Source organism: Tursiops truncatus, chromosome 5, assembly GCF_011762595.2.
Source record: "Tursiops truncatus isolate mTurTru1 chromosome 5, mTurTru1.mat.Y, whole genome shotgun sequence".
In the NCBI taxonomy this organism is placed as follows: Eukaryota; Metazoa; Chordata; class Mammalia; order Artiodactyla; family Delphinidae; genus Tursiops; species Tursiops truncatus.
In genome coordinates this window covers 123,939,998-123,956,639 of record NC_047038.1, presented here as the reverse complement: position 1 = coordinate 123,956,639, position 16,642 = coordinate 123,939,998, and the positions used below count along the sequence as shown (strand labels likewise).

The 16,642-nt window shown below is 40.6% G+C and overlaps 1 protein-coding gene across 1 annotated transcript in view; it reads right to left on the bottom strand.

Annotated features, from left to right (window-relative positions):
• The window catches only part of UNC5C (unc-5 netrin receptor C), a 160,807-nt gene that overhangs the window by 59,263 nt on the left and 84,902 nt on the right, over positions 1–16,642 (bottom strand). The window contains exons 5-7 of the mRNA XM_073804679.1: positions 9,304–9,484; positions 3,986–4,153; positions 1,066–1,230 (exon numbers count right to left, since the gene is read on the bottom strand). Coding sequence (XP_073660780.1) covers positions 1,066–1,230; positions 3,986–4,153; positions 9,304–9,484 — 514 coding nt within the window. The remainder of the gene's footprint in view (positions 1–1,065; positions 1,231–3,985; positions 4,154–9,303; positions 9,485–16,642) is intronic.

The following is a 16,642-nucleotide window of genomic DNA, read 5'->3' as shown; positions in this document are numbered from 1 at the left end:
AAGAGGCCCACTGGATTTTTATTCTGTGTCAGCAATGTAATTACCTATTTGTATTTTAAGTAAGGTTTCTTTTTAAAGGTCCCTGTGTGTATAGACTCTGGAAAGTAAACAGAATTTCATAAATGTGCTGAAAATATCTTATTCTTAAATGACAAATACAAATATATTCCACAAGCAATCTGTAATGTGTTATAAGAAATGTCAACATTTGGCTGCCATTAGGTAAGATGCAAAGACAGCACTCTGTTTGATCCATTCGTCTGTTATAGGTGTGATTTCAGAACAATTCTTAGTACCTTAATTCATGGTCATAAAAGGGATGGTAAATTTTGTACATCTAAGGGCTCCTCAATAGAGGAGTGAGAGTCTGCAAATATGCAAATCAAACCATCTCATTAAGAAAATCTAAGGAAAAAGGCCATGAAAAATATGGAATATTTAGCTTATAGCACCTATTATATTCTTGAGCCAATCGTCTACACCCATTTTTAAAAATTTATGTTTTATAAACATTAGTCCCTTTAGATAAATGTTATAATTTCTAATACCAAACCCAGCATCTTCAAGGTGTTGTGAAGATGTTCACACTAAACACTTGTAAACTGGTAAATCTACTTGCAGAAATATTTCCTGTCCTTATACATATATTTTAAATTTCATGGACACTGGTTCAGTAACAGCCATGAATTAGAAATAAATAGCTTACTTTTTGGAAGTCATGTGACTCTATGAGGAGTTTAGGGTGCCCTTTTGTGCACTATAATAAAACTGAGTAGCACTTCCCTGCCCTGAAAAGAATGACAGCCCCTCCATGGAAACAACTAAATCCCTTTTTGCTCATGGAAAAGCAATACTGTGTGTGTCATTTGTTAACTGGATACAGTTATTTTTCATACTGTGTTCTGGGAGATTCATTTTTTTCAATTTTGACAGAGACCCATGATATTGGTATAGTACTGCATTTTTGTGTAAGAAATTTTTATTTTTTGATATTTCCTTTAAAGAAATCCAAATGGTTAAACCCCAGACCTCCCCAGTGTCTGTCGTTTGCTCAAATAGACTTACTCTGCATGCACAGACCATCCGTGCAGTTCTTGGATTGCAGGACGAGGCCGTCGCAGTCCTTGCCTCCGTTCTTGGGGGCTGGTGCCGTGCACTCCCTCCTGCGCCAGTGCGTGCACTCGGTCCCACAAGTTGACCACTTGCTCCATGAGGTCCACCTGCCATCCACTGCCACACAAAAACCAGCATCGGGTCAAAGGGAGAAGGAACTTTTTGAGGGCAGAGAGGAGCAGAGCACAAGCAGAAACAAAACCACACCAAACACTGAAGAAAATGCCCCCCGCCCCCCGCCCCCCCCCCCCCCCGCCGAGGAACACTGCCTTCATTTTAACTGCTGAAGTAGTGCATGCTCTACGTACATTGTGTGGGCTCTTCGAACTTCCCTTACGAGGTGTGTGACTATTTCTTCACTGACCAAGCAAACGGAAGCTTAATGGGACACACAGAAACCAAAGCTGTCACCAGGAGCTGCATAAAAGTAAATCCTGGTGTTTTTTCTATTAAAGGGGAAATGTCTGGATTTTGGATTGAAAATTAGGGAACCTGTTTTTGGATCCAAGATTCCTTCCTGCATAATGTAATGTGGGTAGTGCAAGTAAACCTCTGTGGGGTTCAGGAGAAGAGGCTGGTAGAGTGTGGAAGAAATCCATCCATCCATCCATCCATCCATCCATCCATCCATCCATCCACCTGCATCCCTCATCTACATCCTATACACTCTTTTTATTTTTTCATCCATGCTGCTTGATTCTAACATCTTCTGCAATGACTTCTTGAAGTCTATATTATTTTCCGTTTATTATTTGATGATTTCATTCCATTATTTGATGATATATGTTGCTATTTTTATTTTAAAAATAATATTTAAGCACATTCCTTAATGTGGATTAATTCACATTCCTGAATTCCTGTGATTCAGTCATTTAGAATAGATTCACTTTCTTCTTAATTTTTGTGCTTGACTTGTTAGTAAACTTCAGTGATAAAGAGCTAAGATATCTCTATTTTAAAAACACATAACTTAAATACTCTAGTACATTCTTTAAAGGTTCTTACATAAATAAGAGGAAAATATGAAAATAAGAGTTAAATTTTTAAAAATTTCCCTGAAATACATAAATAATCATCTAGGATTCAATGTAAGACAATCACAAACATCATTTATTGAACATGCAATGTACACGTGTTATACCTACATATTGACAGAAATTAGATCAATTTTAATAATCTACATAGTTTGGGAAATCTGTGTGATTTCATATTCAAATTATTGTGTAACTATATGTATTATGCATAATATGTATAGAGATATAAATATGCCCACATGAAAAAATGATGAAAGTATTAATATTTCAATTGTACAGTTAGCTATATAAGCAACTCCCAGCCATCTGAAGAAAAGACATTTGCTTTGACCTAGACCATCCCAAAGTACACACACAAATACACATTTCTATTTCAACTAAATGCTCAGTGCATTTCTAATTGTGGGAGTCAGTATGCAGACAAAATATAGGAGCGTACAAGAGAAAATACTGAAATACTTAGCCTAGCTAAGTGTCAAAGTTTGTTCCATAAATAAAAGCTCTCAAAGGGTTCAGTGTGGGATACTGTTTTGATATTCGGAAATGAAAACAGGAATATAAAATTTGTATTATGGTTTTCTCTCCAGTTCACTTCTCCAACCCATCTCTGAGAAAGTTCTACTAAAAGGATGAACCTGACCTAAGTTAGGCACAATCAAGGGAAGTAAGTAGTCTTTGTATCTAAATAATGAAAGTGACAATATAATAGCTACCCCAATGGGATACAATAAATTTATGGGTTATTTCAAAATAATTTTAGCTTAATTTTTTTAATATATTTTATAATTGGACATTTTAGTGGGTTTTGGTTTTGGCAAATATTAACTTCAATTTCCCACAGGATAAGACCTTGGGACAACATGAGATAGCACAGAAAGATGTTCAGAGGCAAAGGGATGCAATCTTGCTATAGGTACCATTGCAAATAACTCAAAAATAGGTGACCAACATGTACAGATAATAGATGACTGCACTGTATTTTCAAAATCCATTAGCTCATGTGTCAGAAAGCTTAGACTTCCTTTTAATTCATTCCAGATGTTTTATTTGCCTTTGCCCAGAAACTGACACCAAATATCAAGTACTTCACCTAAAACATTTTCTAAATTTCAGTTCCAATTAATTTCCATGGCTTTCTGGAGATCAAGGTTGTTATCCTAAATGTGTGGCTTTCAATGCTGCTCAAATGCCTTGAATTACAGATCCTGCAATCTTGGTTCCAACAGTTTTGTTGAGTAATAGAGAGGGATTATGTTTATGTGTGTTTAATCTCTTGTTTTATACTATTTTGTATGTTAGGGTAATAAAGTTAAATACTCTTTTGGGGGAAAAGACCTGAGGTCCCAGCAATGTAAGCACTGAATGGGATGATGGATTTAAATAATGTTTACCACACACTCCTGCGAAGAATAAGGCTTTGTGGGACTTCCCTGGTGGCGCAGTGGTTAAGAATCCACCTGCCAGGGCAGGGGACACAGGTTCGAGTCCTGGTCCGGGAAGATCCCACATGCTGCGGAGCAACTAAGCCCGTGCACCACAACTACTGAGCCTGGGCTCTAGAGCCTGTGAGCCACAACTACTGAGCCCGTGTGCTGCAACTACTGAAGCCCGCATGCCTAGAACCTGTGCTCTGCAACAAGAGAAGCCACCACAATGAGAAGCCTGCGCACCGCAAGGAAGAGTAGCCCCCGCTCACTGCAACTAGAAAAAGCCCGTGAGCAGCAATGAAGACCCAACACAGCCAAAAGAAAAAAAAAAGACTAAAGATTTGTATATATACCCTAAAACATTTCTAGAATGGGAGGAGACATTTGGAAGGAGAGCGCTGGGTTGCTTACCTGGGCATAACGTGGTGCAGGCTATTTTCTGCACACTCTGCCCTTCACAGAAGGCACCACCATTGAGTGGGGCTGGGTTGGTGCAGGTCCTTGTGCGCTTCTGATACCCTCGTCCACAGCGGCTATTACACACGGACCACTCTGTCCAGGTAGACCAGCCACCGTTTACTGGAAAGAGATAAAAAATAAAATGTGAATTAAACATATGTGCATACACACAGAGACACACAAACCACACACAACACATAAAAGTTGTATCCCAAGTGACCATAAAAAAATCAAAAACTTCAAAGCTATAAGAGACCCTGGATATCATTTCACACGTATACACAATGGACTATTACTCAGGCATAAAAAGAAATGAAATTGAGTTATTTGTAGTGAGGTGGATGGACCTAGAGTCTGTCATACAGAGTGAAGTAAGTCAGTAAGAGAAAAACAAATACCATATGCTAACACATATATATGGAATCTAAAAAAGAAAAAAAAAAGTTTCTGAAGAACCTAGGGGCAGGACAGGAATAAAGATGCAGACGTAGAGAATGGACTTGAGGACACGGGGAGGGGGAAGGGTAAGCTGGGACGAAGTGAGAGAGTGGCATGGACATATATACACTACCAAATGTAAAATAAATAGCTAGTGGGAAGCAGCCACATAGCACAGGGAGATCAGCTTGGTGCTTTGAGACCACCTAGAGGGGTGGGATAGGGAGGGTGGGAGGGAGACGCAAGACGGAGGAGATACAGGGATATATGTATATGTATAGCTGGTTCACTTTGTTATAAAGCAGAAACTAACACATCATTGTAAAGCAATTATATTCCAATAAAGATGTTAAAAAAATAAAATAAAATTGCATTGCAGAGCTGAAGAATCTAAGCACAGAGACAAATAAAATGAATTATCAACATCTATTTACCTATTCAGAAAATAGGACTGTGTTCTCCTCTCCTTAGCCAGTGTTGTTTTAAAAAAAATCCCCTTACCTAGTAAAGCTCCAAAAATTACTTTGGGCAACTTATCTCAAATAATATATGTTTACATCCTTACACCAAGGCTGTGAGTGACTATGAAGCATGGGAATTGATAAAATCATTGAGCCTTTTCTTAATAACAGATGACTGATTATTTTTCTTTAGCATATGTAAACTTTATAACCTTTTAAGGACTTTTAGTTAGTTTCATTAATAAGTGAATCTAGTTTTTAAAGAAGTCTTGATAGCTGGATTTTTAACTAATTGAGTATCTATTTGAATGAATTAGCGATTAGTTGATGTAACTGAAATGGACACTTATTTTGTGTATAAAGGGTATTTATGGTGTTTGGTGGAGCTGTCAGTATAGGTGTGATGATAAAACCTACTCCCTGGGACTTCCCTGGTGGTGCAGTGGTTAAGAATCCGCCTGCCAATGCAGGGGACACGGGTTCGAGCCCTGGTCCAGGAAGATCCCACATGCCACGGAGCAACTAAGCCCGTGCACCGCAACTACTGAGCCTGCGCTCTGGAGTTCGCGAGCCACAACTACTGAAGCTTGCATGCCTAGGGCCGGTGCTCTGCAACAAGAGAAGCCACAGCAATGAGAAGCCCGTGCACCGCAATGAAGAGTAGCCCGTGCACCGCAATGAAGAGTAGACCCTGCTCGCCACAGCTAGAGGAAGCCCACGCACAGCAACGAAGACCCAACACAGCCAATAAATAAATAAATAAATAAATAAATAAATATTTTTTTAAAAAAACCTACTCCCTAACACTATGTTCACTACGTCTGTAGATCTTGCTCTAGAAAATACTCTGACATACTTTTGTATTTCAATATATGAGTCTGTGAAATCATTTTAATTAAGCAATTTCTAACAAAAATTATTTGCTGGTGGTTAAAACACGGCACAACTGGTATATGTATCTGCTTCCTGATGGTAAAGAATAGTGTTACTCAGATAACACAAACCTTACATGCGAACATCATATGCCCATCATCTCCTTCTCTAGAAACTTATGCAATAGACAATAATCATGAATGTGTTATACATACAGACATAGACTATTTTTCACTGGAGAGTTATTTTTTATATAAAGATAAACTGAAATCAATTGTGATGTTCAATAATAGGAACATGGTAAACATGTATGTTCGTGAGATTGACTCCCAGGCAGCTACTGAAAATGACTCAGTATACATGCACCCTATGTTCGTAGCAGCCCTATTCACAATAGCCAAGACACGTCAACAACCTAAATGTCAATCGACAGGTGAATGGATAAAGAAGATGTACAGGGACTTCCCTTGTTGTCCAGTGGTAAAGAATCCTCCTTCCAATGCAGGGGACGTGGGTTCGATCCCTCGTGGGGGAATTAAGACCTCACACGCCGTGGGACAGATAAGCCTGTGTGCTACAACTACTGAGCTTGTGCACCTCAACGAGAGAGCCCACGTGCTGCAAACTACAGAGCGCACATGCTCTGGAGCCCGCACACAACTAGAGAGAGAAAAACCCACATGCCACAACTAGAGAGAAGCATGCGCGCCGCAACAAAAGATCCCGCATGCCTCAAAAAAGATCCCGTATGCCGCACCTAAGACCCGATGCAGCCAAAAAATAAATAAAGGGGAAAAAAGGGCTAGCCATCACAGCCTTATTTAAAAAAAAAAACGTGGTACATATACACAATAGAATACTACTTAGCCATAAAAAAGGACAAAATAATGCCATGTGCAGCAACATGGATGTACCTAGAGATTATCATAGTAAGTGAAGTGAGTCAGAAAGAGAAAGGTAAATACAATATTACTTACAGGTAGAATCTAAAACATGACACAAATGAACCTATCTATGAAACAGAAACAGAATAAGGGATATAGAGAAGAGACTTACGGTTGTCAAGGGGGAGGGGAGTGGGGGAAGGAGGGATTGGGAGTTTGGGATTAGCAGATGCAAACTATTATACAGAGAATGGATAAACAACAAGGTCCTACTGTATAGAACAGGGAACTATATTCAATATCCTGTGATAAACCATAACAGAAAAGAATGTGTGCATATATATATATATATATGTATAACTGAGTCACTTTGCTGTACAGAAGTAATTAACACAACATTGTAATTTAATTATACTTCAATTAAAAAATAAATTTAAAAAAATGATGCTGTAGAAGTCTATTTAATAATACATGGATATTGCAACATTATGCTTTAAGTAAAAAAATATATTTAGAATCCTTATTTTAAAATCCTATTTATGCTAAGAAAATTCCAGTCGTATACACATCAATCTTTTTTAAAGTTACCTCTGGATGACAAAATGACAGGATTATAGGTATTTTTTTCTTTGAACGTTTTTCTGTGTTTCCCAAATTTTCAATAATGTGTATTTGCAAACTAAAAATGATGCTAACAAAATTAAATATATACAACAGACTCTAAAATGAAATACTGGTTCCATATATATGTTTTTCTGTGGACTATTAGTGAGTCCAACCTATGAGCCTTGGACAACTTATTTTACGAGGCCATGAAAAGGACAAGCTGATGTTTGACAGGTAGAGTTGCATTTAGCATTCCAAAAAGCAATTTAATCCACTTAACTTCACAAAACTCAAAATGTCATGGAATTGTCAGTATAAATTGCTTACCAACACACTGGCAAGCCAATATCATAAACTTTTATAGAGAAAAGACAGGTCTTGAAGATCCTAGGCTTATTCCCTCATTTTACAGAGAAGGAGATACGGGCTCCGAGCATTCTGTTTAAGTGACCAACTGAAGGTCAGATGGTGATAGAACTAGGCCTAGAACATAAGAGTCCTGACTCCTAGTCCCATGCTGTTTTCTAAACTCAAAATGCTTTAGTTGGTTGTGTTTGATTCTTCCCAAAGACAATGTTCAGCTTGTGCTTATGGATACTGAAAGCATGCCACACATAGGAAAAGAGATCTGCATGTATATTAAACATCTATGTGACACATCTATTTAGAGTCTGCCTTCATTAGTTATTTATGACTGATACAAGCTGTGATGTGCCCCACTTCTCTTTTCCATTTCCAATGTTGTTAATTAAGGCGTTCAGAGAGTTTAGAAAAAGACAAAGTGGGAAACGTTTCATTGTGACTTAAGGAAATTTAACTTCAGAGTATTCAGAGGATTTGAAACAAATATTAGGCATCTGTCCTGTAATGAAAATGACGGTTTTAAAGCATCACTACATTCAGCCTTTCGAACACATCACAGTGGTTTCTGTTCTCATAACACCCAATAGCGTGAGGACACATCCAGCCAAATGGCACTACCTGCAGTAAGCGAGGGCCATGAGCCACACACTCGTGGCTGTCCTTCCTTCGTAGTCATTTAGACAAATCTGGAGGGCCATTTAACACTGAAGCGACCATGAAGAGCTTCCTTACATTCTAAGCGGTAGCCATGTCATTCCGGAGGTGGCAGAAGCTCAAAATATTTCTCAGGGTCATTCAGTTTCCTCTGAGACAATAACTCATCAAGAATATGAAGACCTACTATGTATCTAACACTGTGAGAAATACATAAATTTACAGGGCTGTTCTCTTAGTCTACCAAGGAGCTTAAAAGCTTAGCTGGGGCGATGGAACTACGAGGGAAATGATGAGAAAACCACTGAGTGCCGAAGCAGACAGGCAGATAAAAGCATCACGTGCTGCAGCAAAACTGGGGGCAGAATCATTTAGTACTTCTGCAGAAATGATAGGCTTAGGGATGAGATGGATTAGAAAGGGCCAGAGAGTGGAAGAGCAGCTTTCTGAAGAAGTCATCATGTCGAAACTTGCTACAGGGTTAGGATTAGGGCTGCTTGACAATGGCAGCCCTTGTCTTCACTCTGGATGCCCCTGGTGGAGTGTAAAGCAAGTTCTAGGGAGTTCAAGTTGCTCCGATGTGTTCGGAGAGCATGTCAGCTCCAGTTTACCTGAGGTTTTGCAATGACTCTCCTGAGGCCCACAGAAAGAGCAGCAGACTGCCTGAAGCATCTTCATCTCGGAATTCCCTCTAGATCTCTGTAGTCCAGGCTATGGAGAGCGGGAGGGCCTAGGGAAGCAGGGAACCGTCCTGGTACTTAGGTAGATTTCCTTCATTCTCTTATAAACTGACTGACAAAGGACTACGGATTTCTAAGTCTAGTTTTTCTATGAGTATCAGGAAGGCTGTTAAACCTCAATGTCCACATGAGAAGCTGGAAGAGAGCCGCCATGGGGATTGAAAAGGGGCCTCTTCACCTGGTATTTTAAGATTAAAATGAGAAACTGCAGTTTGACCTCAACTAGATTGAGACCCCAAAAGCCCACTCACCATAGACTATGACAGTTGCGGTCGTGCTTTTCCTCTTGGCGACAATGTTTTTGGCAACACAAGTATAGTTGGCAGTATCCGAGAGGCGGGCCTGCTTGATGATGAGGTTGTGATCAATAGTAATATAAAAATTCCGATCTTCAACAGGATCAATGACGTCTTCATTTTTCAACCATTCCACCTAAAGATGCACGAGAGAAACAGATAAACTCCCAGTATGGATCCCCTGATGGCTGTCTGTCCTAACTTTTGTTTTGCAGTGTGGATAACGTTGTTCCACGCCACGGACTTCTGCAAAGTGGAGAAAGTAACTTTCTGAGGTCACATTAAGTATCACTCACCTGCCAAACATGCTGATTCTGTCTGTACTACATTATTCTCAAATGTCAATGACCCGACTGGGAAATACAGTGTTCAAATTGTTTTCACTTTGCCCTCCAGGCAGGAATTGGGAATGTGCATTGCCAAGTTCAGGACCCCATCAAAAATAATAGGCTAAGCATTTCAAACTGAACTCAAACCTTTTGCTATTTGATTTGTTTACTCCTGGCAACTTACCTGCTGCTTTTCAGCAGAGAATATAAGGACTATTAAAAAAGCTCAAAAGGCATCTTAGACATCGTGCAGCTCTAATAAAACATTGGATGATTTATGCGTAACATATGGATTAAATTCCCCTAAAAGTGCACTTACTTTAAAATATAGCAGACACATATTTAGAGATGTATCTAAGCCAAAATCTTGGGAGAAAAAAAAAAAAAAAAGGTTTTCTACTAACTCTCAATATAATCCAAATAGCATGTAAGTCATAGTCAAATTTCTCTTTTTGTCTATCTCGAGCATCAAATCTTTGGCTTACGGTTTGCTTCTGGAGAACCTGACCTAAGACATGACTGTTCAAAACTACTGAACTATTTTTCCTGTGCAAATATCAGTTTAGCAACAGCAATGTTAGCCTTACAGAATGCAAGGAGGGAAATATATCTGTATAAGATGTCCTTATGAAGGATAAACTATTTCTTGTCCCAGAAATTGCCTTTTTCCCCTATGCACAGGTTTTTCCATAAAGCAAAACAACATTGATATTTACCACACTTAAACTTTCCTTTTACATTAGTGTGGATACCCATACAAGTAACCTTTAGTGGTAGGGAGTCAATAGTATTGCCATTTTCAAAATCTTAAGGAGCTTCCCTTGCACCACAAGAGGTCTGGAAATTAATCGCTAAATCTGTCAGTGGGCTGGATGTTACACAGTTCTAAATTACATCTAACACAGGGACTCTAAAACAATGATTCCCTAATCCTTAGAAGAGAGGACAAAATTTAAAGGGAAAAATAAAATACAATCATCTTAAAATAAACATATGAGGATGTAGATAAAAGTAACTATTTGTAAAGACGTAAATTTTGAAATAGCTAAACAGTGTTGATATTTACGCTAATGGAAGTGAGAAAGCGTGAAATCCATCTAAAATAGTGGAGTTTTAAGACATGCATTTTGTTTTCAATAAAGACAGCACATTCAGTCCTGTGCTTGGATATACTGGATGAGAGATGCACACTCACTTGACCTGGATTTTCTCAAACTTCGGCCCTACGTGTGCGGTAATGTGATCTTGCTACACGTGCAAGAGGAAAGGGAGCAAGATTCAGACTATTAGAAAACTGCTTGATGATAATTGAAAGCTGACGTTAATATCTTCTGAAGCTAATCTTTACACAGATTATCTTTGCCGTTCGAAAGAAAGCTTTCCACTTACAGAAGGTCCTGTGGCTCCCCCGATTTGTTCTTAGATCCCGTGGGGGTGGGGGGGTGGGGGGGCACACGCGTGGGCATGCGCAATTTTCTTTCAAGGACCCATACCTTCTACTTTGCTTTGAAGGATGGCCCTCAGGCTCCTAGATGTTTTGCTTCGAAGTACCTAGGGGTTCACAGCTCCCCCGACCACCACTTTCTCCTTTGCTGTGACCTCACAGGTATGGAAACAAGCCCTGTGTCCAATCAGGTTGGAACCTGAGTTGTTACTCTCCAGAGCTACCTCCTTGAGACATCTTCTAAATGTATACTTTCTGGGCTCCTTCTTTTCTCTCCTGCTTGCTCCACCCACTTACAGGACTCTCCTGGGAGCACTTCTATAACAAACCATTTGCATTCAAACCTCTGCCTCGTGGTTTACTTCTGGAGAACCTGATCTAAGTCAGGACTGTTCGAAACTATGGTTTCTTCTATGTACATAATAGTTAACAACAGTAATGCTATACTGATCGTAAATGACACAAAGAGATCTCAAGGGATACTGCAAACCACCTGTTTATTTGAAAAGTTTATTATGTGGAAGAAAAAAAGGATTCTGCACTGCTGGCAAAACATTTAAAAAGACTTGCGTGATTACGGGGTATATATGATCTCTACTTTCTCATACATGACTCTGTTATTTTCCTCAGGTGTCTCTCATCAACATCGGAGCAGTGATTATGACCTGAGATACGAGGACCCCTAGAAATGCTGAGGCAGTAACCCTGAACCCTGTGAGGGACATGGCCCTCCTCCCCTAATTCTGGCTTTCACCCAGGGAAACTCTGCTTCGATTTATTCTCTACACTGGGCTTGCCTGTATGTCTTTGTTTGAAGAAACAATGACATCTACGGAGAGAAAAGAGCTGTAGGAATGAAGAAAGGACCCAAGGACTCGGGCTTTTAGCAAGATGCCCCCCTCCCAGTTCCCTATGCCCCAGAACTCCCAGTCTTGTCACCAAGTCCTGTTTTGAGACCTGATCTCCAGGAGAAGCTCAGGTCTGGACCACAGGTCATCACTCACCTCCTGCGCTAGAATCACCATCTTGCTCAGCACATCTCCATCACCCACCCTCCAAAACTTTTGAAACCCTTCCTCACTACCTTGGAACACGGCACCAACATCTTCCAAAATTTCAACCTCTGTTCAGATTGTTTTCTTCGCTTTTCTCTAACTAAATCCTAGCTCTTTCATGATGCTGCTGTTTCTTCTAGAGTCCTCTCAAGTGGGGATGTCTGATTTCCCACACCCAACGTACCACGAGGACTGGGGATTCAGTAAGTGTCCTCCTTGATCCACACTGTCTGCTCTACCTTCGCATCCTTGCAGTGAAACGTGGCTGTGCAAAGCCATGTTGCATGGTGTAATCTTACGTTCATGATGACAGAGCTCAAGTGGGCCCTAAATTCTGCCAAAAGATGGTACGGTATTTCCAACGTCTGTTCACTGTCCCACACTCCTAGACAGCTATTTCACACCTTCTCCTCTCTGCTTAAACACTACCTCCCCTGCTATCCTCACTTTCGGCCAATGACCAAGATTTCTGTGTCACGGAGAAAACTGACAATCACCAGACATCTCCCAAAGCTCCCACTACCCACCTACCACCCCTGTTCTGCACCCTCCCTCCTGTTACTAGGGCAGCTCTCTGCTCCTATGTGCCACCTCTCACTTGTAGTCTGCATCCCAATCCTGTTCTCTTATTCAAGGGCAAGCCCCAGGAATTCTCCTCTCTTCCATCATGAACTTCCCACTACACAGAATCCTTTCCACCAGCATACAGACACGTGGTTACTTTACACAACTTAAATCCCTCCCCACTCATTTCTGCCTTTAGTCGCCCCCACGTTCCTTTGCTCACCTTAAAAGACACCTTGGAATACTTGTTTGTACATTCTCTCCAGTTCCTGTCCTCTTCACCTCTACTGAGTCCACCCTAATTCACACTGACCTCCAATGTTAGAACTGCTCTCTTTCCGAGGTACCAGTTACTTTTACTTTGTTAGATGGACTGGTGAGGTTTTAGCACTTGACTTAACTTGACTCAGCAGCAGCATTTGACCCCGTCGGTTTCTCCCTCCTCCTTGCCTGCTTTCTCCAGACAGGGCACTTTCTTAGTTTTTGTCCCATCTCCTCCCATTCCCCCACAGCTTCCTTGGGGTTTAGGTCTGTTCTTCCTGGGTAGCTCTGTCCTTGGACCTCTTCTTTTTTCTATTTCCCATCCATATGCACTTTCTTGGTGAGCTCATCCAGTCTCATGCGGATGACTCCTAAATTTATCTCCAGTCTAGACCCCGTCCTTGAACTTCAGACTCATTAATCCGACTGCCTTCTTGCAACTCCACTGGGTTGTCTGATAACGATCCCCCGAACCGCCCTCCAAAGCTGTCCCTCCCACCACCTTACCCGTCTCAGTTAAGGCCAACTCCGTCCTTCTAGTAACTTAGACAGAAACCTCAGGCTTGGCCTTGACTACTCTCTTCCTCTCCCCTTTGCTGATTTGATGTCAGAGCAGCATATCAGAATCTAACCACTTCTTGTCCCCTCAGCACCACTCCCTTCCCCGAGCAGATCACCATCATTTCTCTCCTGGATTACTGCAACAACTTTCTGTCTATATCTTTACTTTTCCCCTTGGTCCTAACATCTATTCTCAACACAGTAGAGTGATCCTTAAACCCCAAGTCAGATCATGCTATACCTCATCTCCAACCCTCCGGTGGCCCCCTATGTTGCTCAGTGTCAACCGCAAAATCCTTACAAGGACCCACAAGGTCCTGCATCACCAGGAACCCTGACCTCTCTGAGATCACCTAGTTTACTCTCGCCCTTTCTCTCATCTTTTTAGATGCTGACTCCTTTGCTGGTTCTTACACACATCACGGGTGCTCTTGCCTTGGGGATGTTGAGTCTGCTGGTGCACCTGCCTGGAATAATCTTTCCCCCAATAAGTCTGCTCTCTTCTCTCCTTCAGGTCTTTACTCGGATGTCACCTTCTCAGTGAGTCACTTCCTAATCAACCTTTAAAACTGCAACATCTCCCTCTGAGTATGCTTGCAATCCCTCACTCTTTTATTTTCTTCATCTCATATAGTCTGTATGTTACTTGTTAGTTGTCTCCTCTACCAGAATGTAAGCTCCACGGATTTGGGTCTATTTTTTGATCACTGTTACAGTCCCATGGCCTGGAATTGGCAGATAGTAGGTGCTTAATTAGTATTTGCTAAATGTAAGGACAAAACCACACACGTAGTAGGGTCAAGTCTGTTATACGTATTTTTAGATCTCCATAAAGTTGGTGCTTTAACTGTCAAATTTAATAATGAATATGTATGGTGAGAGCAATTTGAAACATCCCTTCTAGCTAAGTTCTGCTGGAGATTAAAAACACAAGTCTCCACTGCCTAAGGTCAAATCCTACAGAGCTGGCCTGGCCTCCAAGTGGACTCATTGGAGAAATCATGACATAGAAGAGGGCCCATGGAATGATGCTGGGGGACCTCCAGTGTTTCACTGCCATTTATAAGTATGAGTCTGAAGTGTCCAGTGGCCAACATGTCGTAACTAAGGATTCTCTGAAAATGGAACTCTCTCTAGCCCACATTCTACCTGTATGTCTGCTTCAGAATTTTAAGGTGCTTGAGTAATTATTGCAGAATTTCATCTAGTAAGCACAGAATCTAGGTGATCACAGTAAACCTGAGACTGTAACACAGCTTCCCAAGAACCTTCAATTTCAATAAACAAAGATGCACCTTGTTATTTCAATTCCATTCCGCAAACACTGAGTACGTACTATGTACTATGCACAGTACTATGTACTATGTGTCAAGTGTTGCGGGATAAAGGGAAAAAATCAGGTAAGTGCTTCCCTTATGCTTATGTAGCATTCGCTACGTAAGAAGACAAACCTATAAACTAGCAATTACAATGTGACAGAGAAACAACAGACATGTGCAAGGATGGAAGCGTATCGGGGTTCAAATTATGTGAGGAGAGGACATTTGAACCAGTTTCTCAGGGATGGAATTAAGCTTGTTGGGAAGGCAAAGGAAAGCGTGGGATGAAGGATGAAGAGGATATTTCAGGAAGAGGAAGCAGCAGGTGCTTCACACAGGCTTGAATCCTCGTGGGAAGTCTGAGCACTGGACAGTGGTCTTAGCTGCACAGCCAGGGCAAGCTGAACAAGGATGGAGAAGTTGCTTTCAGGAAATCACTGAGGGACTCCCATGCTGTGATCCACTGAGGGGTTTAAAGAGAAGAGGCATTACGATGCTTTGCTTTAAGAATGACTATTTTAGGGGGCAGTGTGGATTACTAGGGAGGCACAGTGGAAGCTGGAAAGCAGTTAAAAAGTCTACTGTCGTAGTCCTGGTGAAAGACCATGAAGACTGAATTAAGGAAGGACCAAGGGGACTGGGGAGAAAAGAATGGATACAGAAAGTAATTTGAAGGGGCAAGGGATATGGCAGAAGAGTTGCCTGTATGTGGAAAGGAGGGTGCGAGACAAAACCATCTCGTTTCTGGCTTGGGGACCTGTGTGTAGATCAGGGATAAAGGAGGCAGACAAGATTTAAGGGCTGAAAGGATAATGATGAGTTGATTTGGCTGATCTTACAAGGAATCCAGATAGCACAACATGATTCTCTACAATAGCTATATGGCTCAAAATACTCCAGTTATTTCCATGAAAAGGGGGATTTTTTTCCTCTAAAGTTCTGAAATACAAAAATAACAACAATAAAACCCTCATTACTTCTGCTTCTCTTAGATCACAGCACTAAGAACAGAACACAGATATTGATTAAAAGGATAAAACAACATTTATTCCCATTTTGGTTAATTAAAAACTCAGGAGAGGATGTATGGGAGGGAAAACAAAGTGTGAGAATAATTCTGTTTATCGTGTAAAGGGTTGTCTGAATCAGCAAGATATATCAATATAAAAGCCTTACGGATGTATTCTTTTATTAAAAATATATATCCTTTTCATGCAGTATCTCCAGCACTCAACACCATCAAATAAAGTGACACTCTTCCATTTGAAGTAATTTTACAGTGAGTCTCCTTACATAAACTGTATGTAAAATCCCAAGAAACAATACAGTGTCTTCTGTAGTGCTAGAAATTAACTGTATTGAGTATTTAAGTATTTAATTATACTTTTGCAATGCTACTTATTTGTAAGCTAATCTTGGTTAATCAGGAGTCAGTACTCGGGTCTGGCCTCTGAATTCTGTTCGTATTTTGTTCATTTCAGTGCTTCTTGTTGACTTCACCCTGAGACTTGGCTTCTTCTCACCCCTCCCATTTAGCAAACCATTTGATTTATACAAGGGAGAAGTCTTTCTGAGTTAGAAGTTATTTTTAGCTATGTACAAAACATTCAAAAAGAGAGAAAAATAGGTTGAAGTTCAGAAAACAATAAAAGGCTTCGCCCATAAACCATAACTTGTCAGGGTTGCAGTGAGGCAAAGCACTGCTTCTGTCCTTGTGGCTCAGTAACTGCGGTCTTTTCAATAATTTGGAGCATATTTGAA